The 24097-nt window shown below is 57.3% G+C and overlaps 1 protein-coding gene across 2 annotated transcripts in view; it reads right to left on the reverse strand.

Annotated features, from left to right (window-relative positions):
• LOC112910081 (sodium/potassium-transporting ATPase subunit alpha-4) overlaps window positions 1-24097 on the reverse strand; it is a 28758-nt gene that overhangs the window by 2066 nt on the left and 2595 nt on the right. For both annotated transcript variants that reach the window (XM_072759704.1, XM_072759703.1), the window contains exons 4-20: window positions 23640-23753; window positions 21519-21653; window positions 21119-21236; window positions 17446-17714; window positions 15624-15822; window positions 15334-15443; window positions 15028-15162; window positions 11658-11847; window positions 11348-11520; window positions 8238-8374; window positions 7706-7856; window positions 7291-7459; window positions 5939-6093; window positions 5676-5799; window positions 4318-4463; window positions 1652-1782; window positions 1456-1557 (exon numbers count right to left, since the gene is read on the reverse strand). In XM_072759704.1, coding sequence (XP_072615805.1) covers window positions 1456-1557; window positions 1652-1782; window positions 4318-4463; window positions 5676-5799; window positions 5939-6093; window positions 7291-7459; window positions 7706-7856; window positions 8238-8374; window positions 11348-11520; window positions 11658-11847; window positions 15028-15162; window positions 15334-15443; window positions 15624-15822; window positions 17446-17714; window positions 21119-21236; window positions 21519-21653; window positions 23640-23753 — 2558 coding nt within the window. The remainder of the gene's footprint in view (window positions 1-1455; window positions 1558-1651; window positions 1783-4317; window positions 4464-5675; window positions 5800-5938; window positions 6094-7290; window positions 7460-7705; window positions 7857-8237; window positions 8375-11347; window positions 11521-11657; window positions 11848-15027; window positions 15163-15333; window positions 15444-15623; window positions 15823-17445; window positions 17715-21118; window positions 21237-21518; window positions 21654-23639; window positions 23754-24097) is intronic.

Below are 24097 nucleotides of genomic sequence, written 5' to 3' on the forward strand. Positions count from 1 at the left end.
AGGTGAGCGCGCTGCGTGCATTTGCAGCAGACAAAAGCTGGAAGAACAAGGTCTATGTCACTAGTAGGCAGCCTCTGCGGGTGAGGGTGGGTGGGGGTGGTGGGACCCGGCGGAACGGCGGTTTTGCTCTTTTCCCTGTAAAATTTTCTTTCTTTCTTCCTTTCTTCCTTTCTTTCTTTCTTTCTTTCTTTCTTTCTTTCTTTCTTTCTTCCTTCCTTCCTTCCTTCCTCCTTCCTTCCTTCCTTCCTTCCTTCCTTCCTTCCTTCCTTCCTTCCTTCCTTCCTTTCTTCTTTTCTTTCTTTCTTTCCTTCCTTCTTTCTTTCTTTCTTTCTTTCTTTCTTTCTTTCTTTCGGATTTATGTATTTATGGGACACCTGGGTGGCTCAGTGGTTGAGCGTCTGCCTTCAGCTCAGGGTGTGATCCCAGAGTTCTAGGATCCAGTCTTGCATCGGGCTCCCCGCAGGGAGCCTGCTTCTCCTTCTGCCTGTGTCTCTGTGTCTTTTATGAATAAGTAAAATCTTTTAAAAAATTATTATTATTATTTTTTAAGATTTTATTTATTTATTCATGAGAGACACAGAGAGAGAGAGGCAGAGACACAGGCAGAGGGAGAAGCTCCCTGCATGGAGCCCGACGTGGGACTCGATCCCGGGACTCCAGGATCACACCCCGGGCTGAAGGCAGGCGCTAAACCGCTGAGCCACCCAGGCCACCCTAAAAAAATATTTAAAAAAAAGAAAGATTTACGTATGCATTCGAGAGAGACAGAGCGAGTGAGCGAGAGTGCTGCATGCACACAACCGCGGCAGGGGCAGAGGGAGAGGGAGGAGAAGCCGACTCCGTGCTGCGCGTGGGGCCCCAAGCAGGGGCTCGATCTCAAGACCTTGAAATCAAGACCTGAGCCGAAACCGAGGGTCAGACACTCCTCCTTGCGGGTTTTTTTCACAATAACAATACACGGACGTAAAACAAAACAAATCAGAAGACAAAAACATGGGCATGATTTGAACCAACCAGGGTCCAGACAGTGAGAACTTCGGTGTGCGCCCACCGACACGAGCGTGTCGGTCACAGCAGGATGAGAGGCGCGCACTTCAGGCCATTTTTGTGCTCGCCTGCCCTCCGCGCAGCCCACCCTGGAGGCTCTAGCGTGTCACCGTCGGTGCCCCGCCAGCCACGCTCCTGCCCCACTGCTGGAGGTTCCAACACCCGGCAGCCCCTCCACTCTGCGTCCTGAGGGCCGGGGAGTCCGCTAACCTAGTGTGCCCCGCGCAGTGCCGTTGCTCGGCCCAGGCCCTCGTGCCTCCGGAGTCGGACACACGTGTGGGGGCGCAGACGGTTCTCCTTACATCCCCGAGGGTAGCCCATTCACCCAGGCAGCTTCCTCTCTCAGGCCCCCGCCCCGGCTGAGGCCCCCGGCTGAGGCCCCCCAACCTGCGTGGCTCCCTGACTCACTTGAGGGGGTACATCCGCAGGGCCATGTCCATGCCTGGGGTGTAGGACAGAAAGGCAGCCAGGAATGTCTCCTCCATGATCCCGAATATTAGGATGTTGTTTCTGGGAAGAAATGTTGCAGGGCGTGCTGCAGGAAGGGAACGAGATGGGGGGGGCGGGGGAGTAGGTGTCAGCGCGGGGGGCCGGGGGCGCTCACTTCATGCCCTGCTGGAAGACTGAGTTGCGGCGGGTCTTGCAGATGATGAGGTCAGCCCACTGCACGACCACGATGCTGACGAAGAAGGCTGTCTGGCAGGTGAACTCCAGCACCTTCCGCTGCTCATAGGTCTGCGGGGTGGGCGGTCCGTGTCAGGAGGGATCCCATCCACCCCACAGGCTTGGTCCCTCCCCCGCCACCCTGGGCCCCAAGGCCAACCCAGGGGTCTTAGGCCCCACACGTCACACTGTCACACCGTCTGGCCCCAGCCCTTCCCGCACGGGCTCCGTGGGTTCATGTGGGCTACCCGGGACCTGCCGGCGCTTTCCTGGCCCCCCCGGAGCATGCCAGGGGCGAGCACCTGTCCCGCCTACCCTGGTGCCGCCCTCCCACACCCAGGGCACCGGGTGGCAGGTGTTAGCCGGGTGCCCAGAAGGGCGGTGGGGCGGAGGGCACCCCCGCAGGGAGGGCAGCGAGTCGGGTGCTCACCCTGGGGCCTCCCTCGCGTCTGAGGAACCCAAGTCTGGCCTAGACCCTAAGTCTAGCGGGGAAGACGAGTGGGCCGGCCAGGCCAGCGCCCCAGGAGGTCCCGAGAGGAGTCCCCAGGGCAGCGGGAACCGGGGGAGGCGCATCTCCGTTGGCCCCCCCAGAAAGCCCGTGTCTCAAAGATGAAAACGGCACAGGCATAGTGAACGGGGAGACGGGACGAAGAATTTGAGACTGTGGACCACTGAACGACGAGACACCATGTACAGAAGCTCGTGGGCTGGGCCCTGGGAGGGCAAGACGGAGCCTGAGATGGTTGGAAGGCAGAGGCTGGGAGTCGGGGATCCGGGCCCCACCAGTCCTGTGAGCAGTTGGCGGCCAGCACCCGTGCTTGGGCCCCACACAGCCCTGCTCCTGCCTGAATGCTGGGGATGCAAACGCTCACGTGGGTGCTCGGCTGTGCGTGCCTCGGCCTCCCTCCCCAGCCGTGCGGCCCTCCAGGCCCTGCCAGGGCTGCTTGCGCCCGCGGTCGCCCCGGTCCGGCTGTTGCCCTGGGATTCCCGCTTCGAGCAGCTCCCTCTCCCTCATTACCACTTCGCTGTCTCCGTCTCGCCCACTCCGGTGTCTCAATTCCCAGCCTTCCCGGACTTCACTCGGACCTCAGTCCCGTCGACCCAGTGTGTTAGGGATTTGCTTGTCATCCGCCCACCTCCCGCCCCCTGCCCCGGGAGGACGTAAGCTCCACAGGAGCAGCAGGTGGACCGTGTGTGTTGCTACGGCGCGCGCAGGGCCAGGACAGGGTCTGGCACGTAGGAGATGCTTCGCGAATGAATGAGTGGCGATCAGTGGAATGAAGGGCGAGAGGTGTTTAGAAGGTAAGGAGCTCTCCTGGCTCCCAGCAGCCTGCAGAGTCCTTCCTGGGGGCGGCGGGGTGCGGGGGGGGGGGTCCGTACGAGATCACCTGGAAGAGGCAGCGACCTGCCTGACGAAGTTTACTCCTCGGGGCGGCTGTTACCAACCCGTTCTGCGAGACCTCAAGATGTCTTTGATGCAATCTGGCGTGACTTCAAATTAATTTTAATTACCTTTAATTAATTGTAAATGAGTATATGGTAAGCTGCCTCTTGGCAGCAGAGAGATGGCCTCAAGGTATAAAACTAACAAAGGCTGGAGCAGAGGATGGAGGAGACGCGGACGGTGTGACGACTTTGGGCATCATTGGACCGTGGAGCGACCTTGGTGGCTGGGAACACTGACCTCTGATGGCCTCGTGGGGCTCAGTGAGGGGAAGCCAGGTGTGTATAGGGGGCCCCTTTCCAACAACCCGGATTCCAACATTCTTCTGAGAAACCTGCCATCAGCTTGGTTTGGAGGCATCACGGTGCAGGAGGAAGGGGCCGGGCAAGAACCAGTGCAGAGGCCCTCCTAGGGATGCCCCCTGGGATTCGGTGCAAGTTGTAAAGTCTTTCCAGACTCAGTTTCCTCATTTAAAGAATGATGATGACAAACTATGTGTCCTCTATAGACTTTGCATCCTCTGTGGTCCTACGACTCTAGCAATAATCGGTGTCACGACCCCCGCGGTTTTGGGAACTGGGACAGGCACGTTCACAGGTAGGGGGATAAACGCCTACCTACTAACACTCTTGAACACGTCCTGTTGGCTCGAGGGCTGCAGTTTGAGCCTCACTTATCTAGGGTCTTAGGAAAGAGTACTACAGAGAGGTGCCCGCTGGGCCTAACACGTTTGGAAAGGCGAGGGAGGGCGGTTGTACAAAGCACATGCTTTTCAGACTTGAAGTCCTATAATTTGGACTCCCCTGGAGGGAGGAACGGAGCGAAACACAGAGAGAAGACCCAGCAACGGGTCTTTCAGGGGCAATGATATTTCCAGAACCTGGAAACACAGAAACCAGCCCCTGAACGTTGGCATGATGATGAAGACCTCCCGGTGCAAGGAGGCTGAGAGACCCAGCAAGGTAAGGACCGGCAACGGACAGAAATGAAGTCCGCGTCCAAAAAGTGCTCATTTGAGGAGCATTTGCCGATGTGACCGGAGAGCGAGGTCCCGTAGGACTGGACCTGAGGCATCACCTCTGTGTGCTGCCTGCGTCCCCCACTCTTCCCTGTCCCGTCCTCACCCCTCCCGGTCCCGTGTGGGCCGCCACCCCTTCGCTCACCCACTGCTGTCCGTAGCTGTCCTCCAGGTCATTGAAGAAGCGGTCCTCCCAGTTGAGGCGGATGCCCAGGAGGTCAATAGGCTTGAAACCGTTCTCGGCCAGGATCACAAAGTAGGTGAAGAATCCAGCCAGGGCCTGGATCATGCCTGTGAATGACAGCCACGGGCCGAGGAACCTGGTTCAGGGAAGGACCTCGAGAGGCAGACTGGGGCAGGGGTGGCGGTCGGGTCCCGGTGTGCAGGAGCCTGCATCAGCGACCCGACCCCTTCACCTCCGCAGGACTCGTCTCCAAGCCCCGACGTTTGTTTCGGGGCTCTGACCCAGAATCACCTTTGGGTCACATACTCTTAAAACTGAAAGGACCTCAGAGGGAATTGATTCCCACCTCCTCCTGAGCGAGCGCTGGGCTCCTCTGTGTCCACTTCCCGTCACACGCGGACCCTCATCAGGTCCTGTCCTCCCCTGGTGCCTCCCCCTCTGCGTCTTGCTGGCCTGTCCCCCCCGCCCCCCGCCCCAGGCGACAGCTCCATCCACCAAGCGTTTGCCAGCACTTGCCTACCGACCGCTGAGCTGAGCAGGTCCCCGTGGATGTCACCACGACTGCGAGCTACTATTTACCCTTCATAAGTGGGGACACTGAAGCCCAAACAGGATTCAGTCCTCATTCAGCATCACACAGGTAGGAAGTGGTGACCTTGGGATCCAGACGTAGGTCTGGCTCCTAAATCTGTTTCTCTCCTCCTCTAGATATTGGGGTGTCTCCCCTGCCCTCAGTCTCTTCTGCGTCCATCCCCCTCCTGCTCCCCAAAACACTACAGTGGCAACTCAGGAGCCAAGACTTCCAACGGCTGGCGAATGCCTTTCAAGGCTGGTCCAGCACAAATGCTACCTGCATCCACAGCCTCATTCTCTACAGCTCCTTGCTCGGGAGCAGGGGCCCCCCCAGACTGCTCAGTCTTCTGGGGGCAGCACATGGGCTCCCCCTCCTCGGGCCTGCTCAGCTGACTGTGCATCTGCGATCTTCCCCGTACCAGCGCCAGCCCTGTTCCCTCCCCTCGGCCGCCCTGACTGCCCCGCTGGCTCGGGAGCCTCCTGCCCTGTTCTGCCCTCGCGTGGCCTGTGCACGCTCACTCCTGGGCCCTTGGAGAGACGCTATCAGTTCATATATGTTTGCTCCTTCCCAGCTGGACTCCTAAGGGCAGATGACGCACAGGTGGCTCCCTGCGTGCCGGAGGGAGGTGGTGGCAGCACACGGTTTGTTGTCACGAAAATATCCCCCTGACTTGCAAGTGGAGCTGCCTGCGGCGGCCGGGCAGGTGCAGCTGCTCCCCGCCCCAGCCCCACGGCCTGGGCCGCACCGATCTGTCCGTAGGCCATGCCGATGAGGCGGTTGTTCACCAGGTTGTCGATCTTGGGATTCCGTGGGGCCCTTTTCATGATGTCACTCTCAGCTGACTCGTAAGCCAAGGAGATGGCCGGGACCTGGAGGGTGGAAAGCAAGACAAGGGAGACAAAGCTCAGAGGGAAACACAGGGGTCCCTCGAGCGAGCACTGTCCCTCACCCTGCGCCCTGGTCCCCCTCGCAGGAGCTCCGTCAGCCACGTCTCGGTTAGGGCCTCACCATGTCTGTGCCCAGGTCGATGCAGAGGATGGTTATGGTGCCCAGAGGCAGGGGGATACTGAGGATGATGAACAGCAGGAAGGGGGTGATCTCGGGGATGTTGCTGGTCAGGGTGTACGCGATGGATTTCTTGAGGTTGTCAAAGATGAGGCGGCCTGGGGGAGGACGGCCACCCTCCTGTGAGAAGCGCAGAGAGGACCCCGCCCGCACAGCAGCTCCTGGGCAGAGATCACTACAGAGCAGGGTCCGGAGGTCCTAGACCCGCTTTGCTCCTGAGCTACATGACCCTCGGGGCCGTGCTTTACCAGTGAGCCCCCCGTGGTCAGATGCAGTGGGGGTAATGGCCCCTGATCCCTGAGGATGCCACAGGCTTGGGCCTGGCCGAGGCTGAAAGGTGTCTGGGAATGCCGACACCAAGGCCGGAGAAGCTTCAGGCTGAGGCCGAGACAGCCTGGACTTGGCTCCCAGTTCCATTTTCTACCACGAATAGCTTGTGACCTTGGGCCCCTCTCACCTCCCAGAGCCTCATTCCTCCTGCCTCGCAAGTCCCTGACCCCAGCCCCATGGCGCTCATCTCCCCGTAAGCTACTATGCACTTGACTGTCTTGCTCCCCTAGAAATGAAGGAACATGAGGGTTGGGATTTGTGTCTTTTTATTCCCCGCCCTTGCTCCCCAGTATCTAGAATAGAGCCTGGTGCACGGTGCTCTGGAAAATGTATTGAATGGAGACCGGATAGTGAGCACGGCATCAGGATCATGCTAGGCCGAGTTCCACAGCCTGACTATTACTACTATATGGGTCGTCCTGGGTTTCAGTGAGCTGGCCGCAGGCAGAAGGCAGGGAACCCCGGGGAACAGACTCTAGGGCTCCCCCGCTTGCCCGGGGGCCTGGTCTTCAGATTTCTCTGGGACAGAGGGCCGGTGGTGAGGCTCATGCGGTCAGTTCTGGGGTCACGCTCCAGCTGATCTCACCGTATCAGCATCACTCAGGCGAGGGGTTCCTAGGGACCCCAAGACTGTGGTGTATGGAGCAGTCCCAGGGAGGGGCCACATCCTGGAACCTGCTGCGGACTCCCCGGGGTGCACGTGCGAGGACAGAGCACCCTATGCTAGACCACACCCTGGTCTCCTTGTCGCACCTGCGCTTTCTTCCCACCTCGTCCAGAAGGGCTCCCAGGGGTGATGTTCCCAGGATGGCCAAGCCTGATTTATGGAATTTTGCCTTATGTGGATGCTTCCCAGCCCGTGCAGGGTCGTGGAGCTTGGATGCCAGGCAAGGGGAGTGACAGCGATGCCCACCAGCTCCCGCCCGCCTGGGGTCACCTGAGTCGACGGGCGCCCTGCCCCTCACCCTCCTCCACGCCCGTGACGATGGACGCAAAGTTGTCGTCCAGCAGGATCATGTCGGCGGCCTGCTTGGACACGTCGGAGCCCGAGATGCCCATGGCGATGCCGATGTCGGCCTTCTTGAGTGCTGGGGAGTCGTTCACGCCGTCCCCGGTCACGGCCACCACGGCCCCCTGGGAGGAGCCAGGTCATCACTGTTTCGCATCGAGACCAGCCCCGGGGTCACTCGGATCCCATCATCCCTTGCTTCTGAAAGCCCTTGTGCCTGGCCCTTCCCTCTCCTGCTCCTCCCAGGACATTACAACTCTCGGGGGGCCCCCGACTGGCGCCCCTCTCAGGGGCCGGGCAGGCGGCGCTTTGGAGACTCCCCCAGCCAGAGGAGGTCTGGGCTGGCCGGGCCCCGTGCGGCGCCCGCTCACCTGCCTCTGGCAGCCCTCCACGATGATGAGCTTCTGCTGCGGGGACGTCCGCGCGAACACGATCTCCGTGTGGTTCTTGAGGATCTCGTCCAGCTGCTCCGACGTCATGTCCTTCAGGTCCGAGCCGTGCACCACGATGGCCTTGGCTTCCCTGAGGGAGACTTGTCAGGGGCCGCGGCAGGAGCCCGTGATGCCCTGGCGCCCCTGTGCAGCCTGCGCTACAGCTACAGTCTGCTTTCAGCCCGGCCCCTTCCTTTTCCGCAGCCACCTGCTGTCCCCTGATGGACAGACGGACGCCCCGCTTCCCACCCGCCCCTCCCCTGCTCTGCGGGGTCCTCCTTCCTCCCGCTTCCTCTGAGAACCCACGGCCAGAGTCATGTGGTCGTTCTCCTACTAAGCTTTACTTTGCAGTGAGTGAACCCCAGCCTCCTCCCGGCTGCAGGGGCCTCCAGGCAGGGTGGTGAGTGGGGTCGGAGTGGGGTGGCCGAGGGTGGAGGGCAAACAGTGGATCCGGGCTCTCCAGGGGCCCCACCTGGGGTTGGTCTGGCTGACAGGGACCTGCAACCGAGCTGCCACGTCCTCTGAGGTCTCGGTGCCTTCGGATATGATGCCCACCCCTTTGGCGATGGCCTTGGCTGTGATGGGGTGGTCCCCAGTCACCATGATCACCTGGGTCGGGAGGGGAGGGAAGGGGCGCAGAATCGTCTTTGTCCCCATGACCTAAGGGCCTAATGGATCCCTATTCATTCCCCGGGGCCTAGTCGCAGCTCATTCCCAAGAATGTGCACTAAGGTGGCTTCACCCCCGGGGACTGGGTCAGGACCCCCAGACCATAACACAGGACAGTTCGGGTTCTAGGTTCCCCAGAAACAAATTGGGGCTCTGGGCAGTTCATTACTATATTCATAATTTCACAGAATGGCTCCAGAAACTATTCTGCATCTTTAAGCTCAAAAGACAAACACCTACACGTAGAACATGTGGCAGCAAAGGGACGTCTGGCAAACACTCACTGGGCCCGGGTGTGCTTGGACCTCCCCCTGCCTCTCGCTCACTGTGGCCTCCCCTGGGCTGCAGCCCTTTGCAGGTGCCTGGTCCCAGCCCTCCCCGTCCCTGTCTCCCCGACGGTCAGCTGCGAGCGCAGTGCTGCCCTAGCAGTCTGCTCCTTTTCTCTTCACCGCACGGGGAGGGCTGGTCTGTCCCCCACGGGCCCGTGCTCTGCAACAGGGGCCGCTCCCGGGGGCTCGTGTGTGGCCACCTGGGACCCATTGGGCAGGTGCACCGTGGGCCTGACCCAGCCCGGCACCGGCCCGGCCCGGCGGCTCGGGGGGTGCTGTCCCGCAGCCTTCCCCATGCCCGCGCCAGGCTGGACGGACAGAAAGGCAAAGTCGGTCCCCCAAGAGCGAGTTCCCAGGGCGCGGGCTTGCGGGGCTCCGCAGTGGCGCAGGTGCAGCAGGTGCAGCAGGAGCGCAGTCCTGCAGGGGCGGCTCCCTGTCACGGAGACGTGTCTCGGGACTGAAGCAATGTCCTGTCCAACTTGCGGGTGCTGATGGCATCTCCGAAGTCCCCATGGGGTTTTGCGAGTCGCCCCCTTGTTCCCTTGTCCCTTCGGTCCCTGAATCCGTCCCGTCCGAGAGCCTGAGTCCGCTGTAGGTGCCTGACTGCAGTTCTTGGAGGGGCCAGGTTCACGGTGAGGCCCAGACACCTTCACGGCGTCCAGAGCCTCTGCCATTGGCAAATAAAATTGGATGCTTCTATTTATCTATTTTTAGTTCCCTTTTTTTTTTTTCCCTCAAGGGCCAAGCACATGGCTCTCCCTGGGAAGTACCAGCCCTGCCGTCGTCTCCTTGTAAGAACTTTGCTGCCCTGTGACCCTGGGTCCCTCCGACCCCTTTTAGCAGCTCTGCATCATTGCCGTTCTGGAAGTGGCCCTGGAGGGCTCTACCCCATGTGACAACCCACCGACTGTCCACGACCTTTGTCTTCCCCGAAGGACAGCGCCCTGCATGTGTCTTACGCTTCCGTACAGCGAAAAGGGGCCGACTCAGAATTTCTTACCACGTCTGCCAAAGTCCTGTGAGCTTAGGGCCCCGAGGAAGTGTGAGATTATAGCAAGAGCTGGAAGTGGGTGCCCAGAGCGCCGCCCCAAGGCCTCAGGCTCGCCTGCCTCGGGCTGAGATGACGCCCAGGCTGACTCACCCCTCCCACCTCGTTCGGGCCTCCCAGCCTGCAGGTGCAATCATAACTCCTTCGGGCCCTAAGGGACCCACGACTCCCCAGACGAGTCACGTTTCACATCCACAGAGTGATTCCCTATCCAACGGCCACCTCGAAGCTCAGAAATCTCGAATGGGCCCTTCTCCAGCTCTGCCCACGATGAGGGAGCCGGGGAGGTCCGACGTGGGCTACCTACGCAGACGTGCTGCAATGACGCTGCTGCTTGGACAGCATGTGGCACATAGGGAGCTCACTTGGAATAGTTCCTACGTCCGTGCCTGGGTTGTCACTCTAGTGGCCCATCATTGAACTTGGCACGGCCCTGCTGCCCCCAGACGAACAGCCTGCCGACAGTCAAGGTCTAAGAGAAAGCCCGCGCTGACTGTTCCCATCCCCTTCCCCCTAAATACCTCCAGCGCCGCCCCCAGCCCGGCCTCGAACCTGCTCTCCCCCAAGCCTGGGATCCAGACTATCAGGTATGAGCAGGAAAGGTGTTGACCCCTGATCTGTGAGGATGTGGGTGAGCCCAGCATCTGACCTGGAAGCGGGGTTCGGACCATGTCAGAACTAGAGGAATCCTTGCATGAAGCCCCCCAAGAAGTCGAGCCCCACCTCACGCCGGGCCTGGGAGCTTCACTCTCAGACCAACCCATCTTAGTTTCTGCTTTACACGCACCTGCTGGCATAGCTCTTCACCCTGAGTCAGGTGCCCTGAGGGCCCGGCTCTCAGCAGTGCAGTCTCCCCCCACCCCGTCATCCGCACCAGCCCCAGAACCCTCCCGGCAGCACATTGACCTGACCTCTTCTAGCACCTTGCTACTCCGGCCGTGGTCTGCAGACCAGCGGCAACGCTTCACCGGGGAGTTTGTTACAAATGCACAGACTCAGGGTGTCTTGCACCTGCTGAATCAAGATTTGCATTCCAGCAAGACCCCTAGATGAGTCCTGTGCACATCCTTGGAGCTGGTTCTCAAACTTACCTGCCTACTGAAATCTCTGAGACTTAAGGTTTTAAGAGTGTAGATGCCTGCACCCCCACCCTGGAGCTTCCAAGTTAATGGACTTGGGGGTGTGGCCTAGGCATCAGATTTTCCTTAAGTTTGTTTGTTTAAGTAATCTGTGCACCCAGGGTGGGGCGTGAACTCACAGCCCTGAGGTCAAGGGTCTCCTGTGCTCCACCGACTGAGCCAGCCGGGTGCCTCCCAGTCATCAGATTTTTAAAGCTCCCTACACGACGAGGCTCTAACTACAGAAGAAACTTAGGATTTCCTATTAGGTTCTCCCTGAAGACTAAAAATCATCAGCTCAAGGAAACAAATCAATTCAATTCAACCAAGGTTACCGGGAAGCTACTCTACACAAGGCTGTCTGCCGCTGCTCCAAGGTGCGAGAGGCCAGGGGCTCCTGGGACGGTCGGGGGTTTACCTTGATCCCCGCACTACGACACTTGCCCACAGCGTCAGGCACGGCAGCCCGGGGAGGGTCAATCATCGATATGAGCCCCACAAAACAAAGGTTCTCCATGGGAAAATTGATTTCATCCGTATTAAACCGGAATCCCTTGGAGAAAGTGCTAGGCAGGTTCAAGAAGCAGAACCCTGGGGAGAGACAGAGGGACCAGTCGTCACTCAGGGGCCTGCGTCCCAGCCCTGCTCACCCCAACATCTCCAACATCTCAGCCTGCAAATGACCATTTGGATGTCGTTCTTTCCAGGTTACGTCCGCAGCCCCTCACCTAGCACGCGCTCCCCGAGACCTCCCAGCTCCAGGTAGGCATTCTGGAAGTTCTTCTTCATCTCGTCGTCCATGGGGTACTCCTTTCCCTTCAGGAGGTACGTGGAGCAAAACTCTAAGATCCTCTCAGGGGCGCCCTTCATCATTAGGACGTGGGCCTGGGAGCCGTCCTCCTGCAGGTGGATGGACATCTGGGGAGGAGAGAGGAGGAGTCCTCGCAGCAGCAGCAGGAGGAGGGAGCAAGCGAGGGTTGGGGTAGGAAAGCAGGGGAAAGGTTTTTTTTTTAATGATTTTATTTATTTATTCATGAAAGACACACACAGAGAGAGAGAGGCAGAGACCCAGGTAGAGGGAGAAGCAGGTTCCACGCAGGGAGCCTGACGCGGGACTCGACCCTGGGTCCCTGAGGTCATGCCCTGAGCCAAAGGCAGACGCCCAACCGCTGAGCCACCCGGGCGTCCCAGGAGAAAGGTTTTTGAGGGTAAAACAATAAACAACCTGTCCCCCCCCCCCCCCCCCGCACTTGCTTTGTCCCATGACCCCAACACAGCCCCCTCCCTCCAGTCAGATCTGACTCAGGCTCGAGCCCTCCACTCCTCCAGTCCAGGGATCCTAGCCACCCCCCCCCCATGCATTATTTGCACCCACATCTCTGCTTTCCCCTGAGGCACAAGCAGGGCTTGGCTTTCTCTGCTTCCTCTCTGCCTGGAAAGCAGAAGCGTGAGCCGGGCAGAGGCAGCCGAGTGGATAGGGAAGGGGACGGGAGTCCACAGGCCTGCGTCCCAGGGCCAGGGGGAATGCTCCATGACCTCAGGCCAACCCGCGTAACCTCTCAAAACCTCAGCTCCTCTGATACGGTGCAAAAGAGCCTGTGGTGCTGACTTCACTGGGTTTTTGTGAGACATGACACAGTCAAAAATCCGCCCCAAACCTAACTACAAATTCAACCTGCCGTGACCCTTACCAGTAACACGAACAGTCAGTTAACACCTATGCTGTGTGTCCTTTGTCTCCCAGGCTGTATGCTTGCAGGAAAGTGAGCCAGGGAAAGGAAAACGTGAAGAGAATCACAGGGGAGAGAAAATCCACAGACAGGACCGAGCTGCGTTTACAGAGAAACGTCGGCGTTTCAAGTGGATCCACGCAGTTCGCGTCCTGCTGTTTGAGGGTCAGATCATTGTTAAAAAAGTGCCTGGACAACCACGAAGCAGAGTCCAGGAATAGGTTAGTCGTGGTTGTCCGTTTGCAACTCTCCCGACAGCGTGGAAGTCCCAGGGGCTAGTGGCTGCGTGGGGTCGGGGTCGGGGTCGGGGTCGGGGTGGGCAGGAAGGCCACATTCACGAGTGAACGTGAGGGGACCACAGACCCGGAGGGGAGAGGGTGCTGTGCTCTGTGAGCAGGGACTACGCTGCAGCTCCCCTTCCGCACCAGGAGGCCCCTCTCCCGTATGTAGCCTGTTCTGGCCCAGAACCTGCGCCTCGAGGGGAGCAGGTGCAGAGGCGACCACACCGCCCAGGGGACCAGCAAGGTGTGGCGGGGGGAGCCTGTGCGTAAAATGCTCTTAAGACCGTCCCACTGGAGACTTTCAAGTGTTTCCTGTGACTTTCAGCTACATTCAAAACACGCTTGAGCTGGTAAGAGGGAGAACTGCGACTTGTTTCAACAGAAAGCTCTACGAGGTTTTTTAAAAAGCTTGATCTCCCGAGTGCTTACAGCAGATGATTGGGGGGGGACAGCAGGGCCTACACATGCGGGGTAACTTGGTCTCGAAAAACTCACATCTTGTTAGAAATTACGGATAAAAGGTGGGAGAAAGCTGGAAATATCAGAACAGAGGACCCTCCTTTCATTTCAACCTGAGAGCAAGGAAGAGGTGTCGGGGGGTGGGTGGGGGGCGGCCTCGCAGAGCCCAGGGCTCCCGCTGCCCCTGGAGCCCCCCGTGAGGCCGAGCGCGCGCGGGGCGGGTGCCGCAGAGGAAGACCGTGCCCTCCGCACATGCTGCCTGGTAGCTCAGAAGATCCACTAATTAACCTAGTCCTTTGGGGGAAAGTGGCTATTTTTGGGGGGGGGGGGAAAGTGGCTATTTTGTTGGACACCCCAACAAACGGCAGAGATTACGTTTTGCTTTTATTTCAAATCACGTGGGGGAAGAAATATCTACCTCTTTGCAGGCACCGGCTTTGATCCGGCCCCGCCATGCACAGAATTCTTGTCTGGGCTGTGAGGCCACCGAACGTCGGGAGAAAAGTAGACGTACGTTTGCAGTTCGGGCTCGGGAGACCTATCTTATTACACCGGCTGGGAGCCGGCGGAGACAGGAGGACTCTGGATCTATGCCTTTAACCCTTACTGGCTCCGTGTGCAGTGTGAGGACACAGGCAAGTGGGTTTTAAATACTCAAAACCCCGTATGTAGCTTTTGTTATGTTATTGCTATTTTTTTAAGCTATGATTTCCTTTCCGTCATGAGGAAAATCTGGGCGGGGGGGACCTACTGTCTTAGCAACTTTCACCTATGACTCCAGGTGCGTTAGCCCGTCCGCAGGCCCTGCTGCCCCTCTGTGTTGTTCGCCCGTTAGTACCTGCGCTGCCAAAGCGAGCACGGTTATGTGTTTTTTAAGACAGGAAAACAAAACTGACTTTTTTTGGGGGGGGCTCCTTTCTCCTGTCTCGGCCGCACCTGAGCGTCTGGCCCCTGTGGTAGCGCATGAGAATTCCGCTCCTCTGAGCAAACCATGACTGTCCCGTAGGAGCCCAACCTTCCTGGTGGCGCCGCCCAGCCCCTGCTTCCACCACGACCCCCTCTTCACGTGGGAGGGTCCCACTGGCCTTCCCGTCTGCCTGGTGCATTCGGGGTTAGGGCCCCACCGATGGCCCTCAGCCTGCACGTCTCCCTCCATCACTCCTCCCTGGGCGGCGGGCAAAAGCCGGGAGACGAAAGAGCTCACACGTGCCGTCTGAGGGCCATCGCCCCATCACCTACCTGCTGGCAGCTGCTAGGATCACAGCGTGGAGTGAAGCGAGGCGCCAACGGGCAGGGCCTTGCAAACCCAGCCTCACCTGCATGGCCAACCTCACAGGAGCCCCCGCGGCTGTCCCCGAGCAGCCCTTGCTACCCACGCGACACCCCCGCGCGCCCTCTCTGCTCCGCTTAGGCCCGAACGCCCCCGCCTCCCTTTACCTGCCGGGCACTTTCCCTTGAGCTGAGCCTCCTCCCCCCCCACCCCGCCGTGGGGTGCTGGTTACCCACGGTCTCTATTCCGTTGTGCTGAGGGGATGGTGAAGGCAAAGGTGAAGGCAAAGCTCCTGTTTCCCCAAATGCTGAGCTCCTCCCCGTCCCCCGCCACCATCCCACCCCCGTGGGTTCTGTACCTGGTACTTGTTGGTGGAATTAAAGGGAATCTCTGCCACCTTGGGGTTCTGCTCTCTCATCTCCTTGACAGAACTGTACGACTGCTCGATGAACTTGAGGAGGGCAGACTCGGAAGCATCCCCTGTTGTTGCCCGCTGCCGGGACGGGGTTGGCAAGGGGAGCCCCAGGTGAGCCCGAGGGGTGGGGCCCAGGACAGGGGTGCAACAGGGAGGTCCTGGCGGCGATCACTGAGCGCCAGGATAGGGATCTCTGGGAAGAGGGCGGGGTTGCCCTGGACACCCCGGGGTCCCCCCCAGGACTGATACCTTGGCAATGGGAAGGGTCTCCTGGTTAGGCTTAAAGTCAGCTCGGTTGCAGAGGGCAGCGATTCGGGCCAGGATGAACCAGGTAGTGGAGCCCTTGGCAAACGTCTTCCCTGGGGAGGAAGAAGAGACTTGTGAGTGAGGGCGGGTGGTGGTGGTGGGTTTAGAGCAGGGACGTACCTGCACCCTGCCCTGTCCCCCCGCTCCCTGCAGCCAGGGCCCAGCCGTCCCGTCAGTCCCTCAGCCCCGCACCAGCCATCCCCACCGCGGGGCCCGTCCGGGCCGCTGCTCACCCGTGTGCTCTTCGCTGGTGTCGGCCTCGTATATGGTCTTGTCGAACCACATGTGGGCGACAGTCATGCGGTTCTGGGTGAGGGTGCCCGTCTTGTCGGAGCAGATGGTGGACGTGGATCCCAGTGTCTCCACCGCCTCCAGGTTCTTCACCAGACAGTTCTTGCGCGACATGCGCTTGGCCGTCAGGGTCAGACACACCTAAGGCCATGAAGACGTCGAGAATTACCGGAGACGGCCAGGGCAGTGCTCCCACCACTTGGCGTTCTGGAAATCCGATGGTTTCTCCTGCTATTGACATTTTCTGGGTATTTCTCTTTTGCTCCCACCTCGTCTTTAGCAATTCCATCTGCGGCCATGGCAAAGGAAGTTGGGAAGGGATCATGTTTGTGCTTTACCGCCGAGCTTCGGAAAAAGAATGTCTTCCTTTACCAGGGACCATAGAGGATGACCTTCTTCCCCAGAATGTTCTGCTCCCCCAGGACCCTTTTCGTCTCTTCTGTTCAGCAGCCCTGTTCCAGTCAAGTTCAAGCCACCCTTCTCAAGTCCAGCCTTCCCGGGGACCAGGTCAGTAGCTAACCTTCCACTGTGGCGTAAAGGGACTTGTACCAATGGTTAGAAAGAAAAAAAAAAAAAAAGAAGAAGAAGAAAAAGGGGGAGAATCTTGAAATTGAGAAAGAATATTGCAACATTGGAAAGGACTTGAGAAGTTGTTTAAACCGGGAAATTTTTGTTGACGTTCATTATGTGGACCAGGAGTTCAATGAAAGTCAGCTGGGTGGCAGGGTTGTTTTAAAAACTAGTACGTTCTTAGGTGAGGGTTATATATTTTTTTTCAAGATTTTATTTATTTATTCATTAGAGACACACAGAGAGAGAGAGGCAGAGACACAGGCAGAGGGAGAAGCAGGCTCCATGCAGGGAGCCTGATGTGGGACTCGATCCTGGGACTTCAGGATCAGGCCCTGGGCTGCAGGCAGCACTAAACTGAGCCCCCCGGGCTGCCCAGGCGAGGGTTATATGAATACAGAAGCCTGATCACGGGGTTATGATTTATTTACATATTAACACCAGTCCTGAGGTTTCTGTGCTAACCAACCACACCCTGAGTATTATTCTTGTTTCTATTTTAAGAAGAATATTGATAAACTAGAGCATATCCCAACATAGGTGACCAATAAGCCAGGGATGACCATGTTATATAAAAAACTGGGGGAAAAAGATGATTTCACCTCCCACCAGAGAGTGTGAGGGTCACACAAAAGCATAGTTTGTAGGAGAGAGAGAAATGACTTGTTTTGTGTTTCTTCAGATGGGAAAACTAGGACCAAACAGGAAATCATATTTCTGCTCAACACAATGAGATCTAGCTAGAGCAACCCAGCGGTGACATGAGCGGAGACCAAAGGGGCGGACTTCCCAGGACTAGAAATAATCATCTCCTCCTATGGATTGTGCACGAGATATTCAGCATTGGTCAAAAGGTTGAATTTCTATGGGCTTTGAAGTCCTTCCCAACAAGATGCTATAATTCTGAGTTAATCTGGAGATGTTCAGTGATTTGGCCAAGTTCCCCGGCCGGTGCAGCCAGGACCGGAACTCACTGCCGGCCATGAAGAATCTAACGCTTCCTGCATCACTACCCACGGGGAAGAAAGAGAAGGCACCAGAAAACATGGGGGGAGGAAGCCGGGAGGTTTTGGGAGCTGAGGCACACATGTCAGGAGTCCTCTGCACTGGGTTCAACAGCCAGAGAGAGACTAACGGTCTCACCCCCTGGGGCGGGTGTCTGCCCAGAGGCCGCCCTCCCCCTTGGCCACTCACAGTGACGGTGGCCAGCAGCCCCTCGGGCACGTTGGCCACGATGATGCCGATGAGGAAGATGACAGCCTCCAGCCAGCCGTAGCCCAGGATGAGCGAGAGCACGAAGAAGGAGACCCCCAGGAAGACGGCCACCCCCGTGATCAGCTGGATGAAGTGCTCGATCTCAGCCGCGATGGGGGTCTTGCCGACCACCAGGCCGGACGTCAGGGTGGCAATGCGGCCCATCACCGTGGAGTCTCCCGTGGCGATCACGATGCCCCGGGCTGTTCCTGCAGAGCAACGGGGAGGTCTGAGGCGGGGGCGCTGCCGGCCTGGGCGCCCACGAGGAGAACCCTCTGTGCTCAACAGCAAGGTGGACACTCGAGGCCCTCCGGGAGGCTCTTGTATTCTATGCTCCGCGTGTTCAGGTTTTTTTTTTTTTTTTTAAGATTTTATTTATTTATTCATGAGAGAGAGAGAGGCAGAGACACAGGCAGAGGGAGAAGCAGGCTCCATGCAGGGAGCCCGACGCGGGACTCGATCCCGGGTCTCCAGCATCACGCCCTGGGCCCAAGGCAGGTGCTGAACCTCCGAGCCACCCGGGCTGCCCTCGCGTGTTTACTTTATACAAGTAAAGTTCTCGCCCGAAACACCTCTGCGGAGAGTTCATAGTTGTCCAATGTCGTGGACTCGTCGCCTTGCCTGTCGAGAAGCTCGATGGCCTGTATGTGTCCTTCTCCGCCCTCAGCAGCCGGAGTTTCTAGAGCCCCAGGAATAGGGGTCCCCTTCTAGAGTCCTCCCTTCCAGCATCTGCTCATCCCCCAAACCAGTGGTCCTCAGCTGGTGGCAGTCCGTCCCCAGGAGACACAGGGCAACATCTGGAGGGCTGGCAGTTGCCACACCTGGGGCGGGAGGGGCGGGTAGAGCTGGGGTGCAGCTGCGCCTCCCCTGCGAGTAGCAGAGTGCCCCGTCACCCCTACCACTGAGAGTTACCCCGTGGATGGGTGGTGGCGAGGCCGAGCCCCTCCCCGCTCGGCGCTGGAGCCAGCCTGACCCCTGCCGGGGAGCAGAGGCCATAACATGGGCTCGGGCCTGCGCGGCCTGGGGTGGGGGGGTGGCCTCTGTGCCTCCGAGGCCGCTCACTCACTCACGGGGCTTGAGGTGATGGCCGAGGGCCCAGACTAGGTTCTTGGCTCAAAACAGGTTTTCCGCTTCACCGTGATGGAGGGAGTTGCTACCCTTCCAAGTCACGGTCAGAATCACCCTGCAAAGCAACCTGTTCTAGAAGTAGCACTTAGTTTAGAATCTGGGGACTCCAGCTGCAAGTTTAACTTTCCACCGGGGCAGCATGTGCCCAGGGCGAGCTCCTTACACCGACTCTCGGGCTTCCTCAGCTTTAAAAGGGGGATGAAAGCATCTAGGAGGTGCGAGGGGTGCACACCCGTCACGGAGCCCAGAACTGGATTGGGCACACAGAAGGTGCACGACTGTCGGTGTCTTTCTTCTCTTCGTTTATAGTAGTTCAGGGTCTTAAAGAGGGATGATTCAGAGTCACACGTGGGGCTCAGTGGGGGTGGCTCTACCCCGACATCTCCCACAGACACTGTGGTGCAGGAGGCCGCTCATCTCTGGGGTGGCCTCCAGCTGAGTGTGCCTGGGAGCAGGGTCCCACCTGGATGGCCACAGGAGGCTGGTGTTCCAGGGAAGAGTGGCTCAGGCACGAGGCCCTTTGCACACGCGCTCCACGCTGGCTGCCACCGGAAGGGCCGAGGCCTTTGCCGGGTCTTGTTGAGAACGCTACACTTGCTGAGAGGTGCTGAGAGCGTTTGGTGTTTGGGGCAGGCATGGAACCTGTAACTACTTTGTGTCAAGGTTTGGTCTAGTTCTTCATTTTTACTCCTTCATGGGTTACCCCATGCACAGAGAGGCAGGATCTAGTATCTAGACGTAGGATGGGTTGATGTCAACCTGGGGAAGTTAAGCCCAAGGGCAAGGCTCTCATACCCCTGGCCAGACAGACACCTCCGTTGTCCTGCACATCTCCAGGGAGACAGCTCAGGCCCCATGGAGATGCACGAGAACCCAAAGACAGATGTCTGTACCCACTGCCCCGTCAGGGCCACGGAAAGTAGGGAGCTGAGGGTCAGGAATAAAGGTTAAGGTATGCTCCTCGTTTGCAAAGCGCATGGACATTCCTCGCTTTAAGAGTCAAGAGCTCCTTCAACCTCGCTCCACCCTCTGGACCACATGTTGAGTCCCTCTGGTCTCCTATTAAGGCCGCCTCTATCCCGGCCAGACCCTTGTTTCTCGGATGGGATGCTACTGCCCACTCTCCCCCTTCTCTGAAGCATATATGTTGTTGATAAAAAACCTACTTGAGAAGGACAAATGTGAGCAAAACTTTTCCCTAAAAGTTAATAATAGGAATCTAGTGCTTGGGGCAGCCCCAGTGGCCCAGTGGTTTAGCGCCGCCTTCAGCCCAGGGTGTGATCCTGGAGACCCCGGATCGAGTCCCACGTGGGGCTCCCTGCATGGAGCCTGCTTCTCCCTCTGCCTGTGTCTCTGCCTCTCTCTCTCCATGTCTCTCATGAATAAATAAAATCTTAAAAAAAAAAAAAAAAAGAATCTAGTGCTTTCAAGGGAAGCTTGCTAACTGCATCTCTCTGCCCAATAAAAAAAAATGTTTTTTAAGTTTCAAATATATATATTTTATTTTCTGGATGGATTCTTCTTCAGCTTTATTGTTATTCTCGTCTTTTAAAATATTTGTCAAACAATTTAATGACCGGAGAGGTCGTTGGCAAGCTTTATTCCAGGGAAGGGTCTGTGGAAAGAGCACGAGCTTTGGGAGACAGACCCGCACTCAAGGGTTCCTTGAGTCTCCTCTTTGCTATTTACTTGTGCCCTTGGGTACCGCATTTAATTCCTTTGAGCTCTTCACATGTGAAGTAGAGATAATGCCTGCTGTGTTGTGTTGTGAGGGCCAGAGACATCTGTAAGCACTTGGCCCATACGGGGCATTCAATTAAAAAAATAGCTGTTTCTTAGATACCTGAACATTTATTCTTAAGCATGAATAATGGCTTTCACGTATGTTCCAGAGAGTCTTGCTGACCTCCTTCAGGGGGAAGGTTGACATGAGACTGAGTCCGTTGCAACCACCTTTCAGAATTGCCTCCCTGTTCAAGGGTGTCTTAGGTTCCAGGAGCAAAGCCAAAGTGTGAGTGGCACCCTGGGAAACTCAACTTTCCAATGCCAATACCTCCCTGGAATAGTGAGAAGCTGGGGTTCATTCAGGAGAAGGTTGACCTAGTGGGGCTGAATAATTTTCTGCCCTTCTGGGCTGTTTTCAACTTCTGGAGAGCACAGTCCATTCACCGGCTGGAATGATACGCGGTGACGATCACAGGGCACTTCCAACATGTGAGGCTTTGTGCTGGGTGTTGTATACACATTGTCTCATTGAATCCACATAAAAATCTACGGGATAGCGACCCTTGGTATCATCATGGTGCAAATGTGGAAATGGTGGCTTTGACCTTTCACCAAATGTCGTACAGCTCGTGAGTGCTGGAGGACCTGGGCTGGTCACCAGCTGTTACCTACCCAACTACCTTGAGAAGATACGTCGTTCTTGAAATCTTTATTTTAATCTCTGCTTTTGCAACGAGGCTATTTATGGTGTGATGCTCACCTTCCACACAGTTGGTGGAGAAGAAGCAGATGTTGCGGGTCTCCAGAGGGTTTTCATGGGTGAAGTCAGGGGAGCGGGTCTGGGGCTCTGACTCTCCAGTCAAGGATGAGTTGTCCACCTGGGATGGGAAGGAGGATGGGTCGTCAAGTGAGCATGGGAGGAAAGATCCCTTTATGACAGTGACACGTCTTCGTCTGCCACCACCATCATCATTATTGGCACGCGGGGAGAAACAAATTTACACACAAGCACCTGTTGTCTCCAACCTCGAATTTGCACTTGTCACTTCTGGAGGTTCTGAATAATAAGAGCATGCTTTCCTTAACCGAGTCCGGCTCACTACCTGAGGCCACCTAAGACCGTGCTTGGCCCCCTCCCGGGGCTCCCCTCACTCCCTCACCTTACATCCCTGCGTGGAGATGAGCCGGAGGTCCGCCGGGATTCGGTCTCCCCCCTTCACCTCCACGAGGTCTCCTACCACCACGTCCTCTACATTGATCTGCATCTTCTCTCCAGCTCGAATCACCAGAGCTTGCTGTGGGAAGATGGTGCGGGGTCATTGCTGAAGTTTTCTGCGCCCCCATACCCGCTCCTGGCCTGTAAGCTCCTGTGCCTCATCGCCTTCCTTCTGACTCCCTTCTCGATGCCGTCCCTCGGCACACCACCCTGGAGGGGCTCTGTGGCAGACTGTAAATGCTGACCATCCTGTCCCTTGCAGTGCGACTCCAACGGCCCTCTCCTAAGAGATGGAGTCTGCCTCCGCATCCCCAAACTGAGGCTTGGCTGTACGCCGTGCTCCAGCTCATCAGACATTAGAAGCATGATGTAGAGCTTAAAAAAAAGCTTAAAAAGTACTTGCAGGTGGGGGCTTGCCCTGCTGTCCCCGGGAACCCCCCTGCCTCCGGATCGAGCAAGCCTGAGCCAGCCTCCCGGAGGAAGAGAGGTCAGAAGGAGAAAGGCCCTGGCTGTCACAGCCAGCTCGGTCATCCCCAGACACGGGGGTGAGGTCATCTGTGCCCGTGCAGCATCCCTCAGCTCAGCCCAGATCAGAACAGCCCTGCCACAGACGTGGGGCAAACGCTGATTCTTGTTCCGAGCCACGACGTTTGGGGTGGCTTGTTAGGCAGCAAAAGCTAATTAAAGGTCTCCAAACTCCGACTTCATTTTACCAAAGCATCGTCCCCTGACTGAACCCAGGAAAAGATCCTGGGCTGTGACACCAGAACATGACAATGCTGTGGGGAAATTCTGGCGCCCGTTCCTCTCCCAGTTTCCAGCTCTGTGCCTAGAAACCTCTTTCTGCTGTCATCTTACTTCCAGATGCTTAAACATCACTTCTTATTAGAAAACCATCTAAACTCTCAGAAAAGTGGCAAGCATAAAAATTGTGCCGCGAATACCTGTATAACCTTTATCCAGATTCACCTGTTGACATCTTACCCCATGAGCTCTGTCATTTGGTCACTGTACAGGGTGCAAACACGTCTGTGCTGGCACCATCGTAGGGTAAGTTTCCTACATCGCTATCTTCTCTCCTGCGTACTTTAGTGTGGACATCCCAAGAATCAGTATGGGTTTTTTTTTAAGATTAATATTTATTTATTCATGAGAGACACACAGAGGCAGAGACCCAGACAGAGGGAGAAGCAGGCTCCCTGCGGGGAGCCCGATGTGGGACTCGATCCCAGGACCCCGAGGTCACACCCTGAGCTGAAGTCAGGTGCTCACCCACTGAGCCACCCGGGCACCTGAATCAGTGTGTTAAACACCCGCAACGTGGTTGTGGATTTCACTAGATTTCCTTTGACACCAGACCGTCATCGACCGTCTGTCTTCCAGTTTTGTCAGGGCCCAGTATGTCCTTTGCCACACTATTTTCTCCTTCAGCACAGGATTTGCTCTCAGCCAGGTGTCTAGATACTAGTTGTTGTGTCCCTTTAGCCTCCTGTGGTCTGGAACATTCTCAATTCTCATAGCTGCAGTTTGTCTTTTTTTTTTTTTTAGAGAGAAAGAGCATGCACAAGGTGAGGGCAGATGTGCAGAGGGAGGGAGGGAGAATGGCAAACAGACTCCCCCCCCCCCAGCGTGGAGCCCAAGGCAGGGCTCAATCTCACAACCCTGAGATCACGACCTGAGAGCCGAAATCAAGAGTTAGATGCTCAACCGACCGAGCCACCCAGGCGCCCCTGTGCTTTGTCTTCAAGGTCACTGACATTTGAAGAATCCAGCTTCTCCAACCTCCTTTGTACCTCCCACCTTTCAATAGAATGTTCTCATTTGGGACTCCAGATTATGCTCGCCACATTGAGATCATGCGTTGCAGACCACGCTACTCATGGTGATGCTGAGTCTTTCTCAGGTACTTTTAAGGCCTGAGAGTAAAATCTGAGTGACCCTCATCCTCATCACCAGCCTCACTCAGCTCACGTACTGTTGGGTATAATTTTCCAGGGACTTTAAAATTCCTGTGTTTGGCCACATTCTACACCTCCCTCACTCCATCCTCCCACCCCAGTCCTACCTGAGGCACCATGTTCCTGAAAGACTCCATGATCTTGGAGCTCTTGGCCTCCTGGTAGTAGGAGAAGCAGCCGGTGATCATGACCACAATAGCCAGGACCATGCCCAGGTACAGCTGGGGGCGGGGAAACAGAGGGCTCGTCAGGAGGTCTTCGTCATCTTCTTCATCCTCAGAAAATGAGCTTGCAAGGGTAACAGCCGGGGTTAAGGAAGAGTCCGAGGCGGGGGCCTCACTCCGGAGCCCTGAGCTTCCGTGAGGGCCAGCAAGGTCCAGCAAACACCCGGGAAGATGGTTTGTAGGCTGGGGGATGCGGAGGGGAGGGGGCCTGGCCAGGGAGGGGGACCGGAGAGGATGCGGGGATGAACCGTCTGGGGAAGAGGAAGAGCTGCGAGTGCTCTGCTGGGTGTGGGTCGATCATGAAGCAGAGCACGTGTCTGGGGGAAAGCATCCTGCTCGGG

This window comes from Vulpes vulpes, chromosome 5 (assembly GCF_048418805.1).
Source record: "Vulpes vulpes isolate BD-2025 chromosome 5, VulVul3, whole genome shotgun sequence".
Lineage (NCBI taxonomy): Eukaryota > Metazoa > Chordata > Mammalia > Carnivora > Canidae > Vulpes > Vulpes vulpes.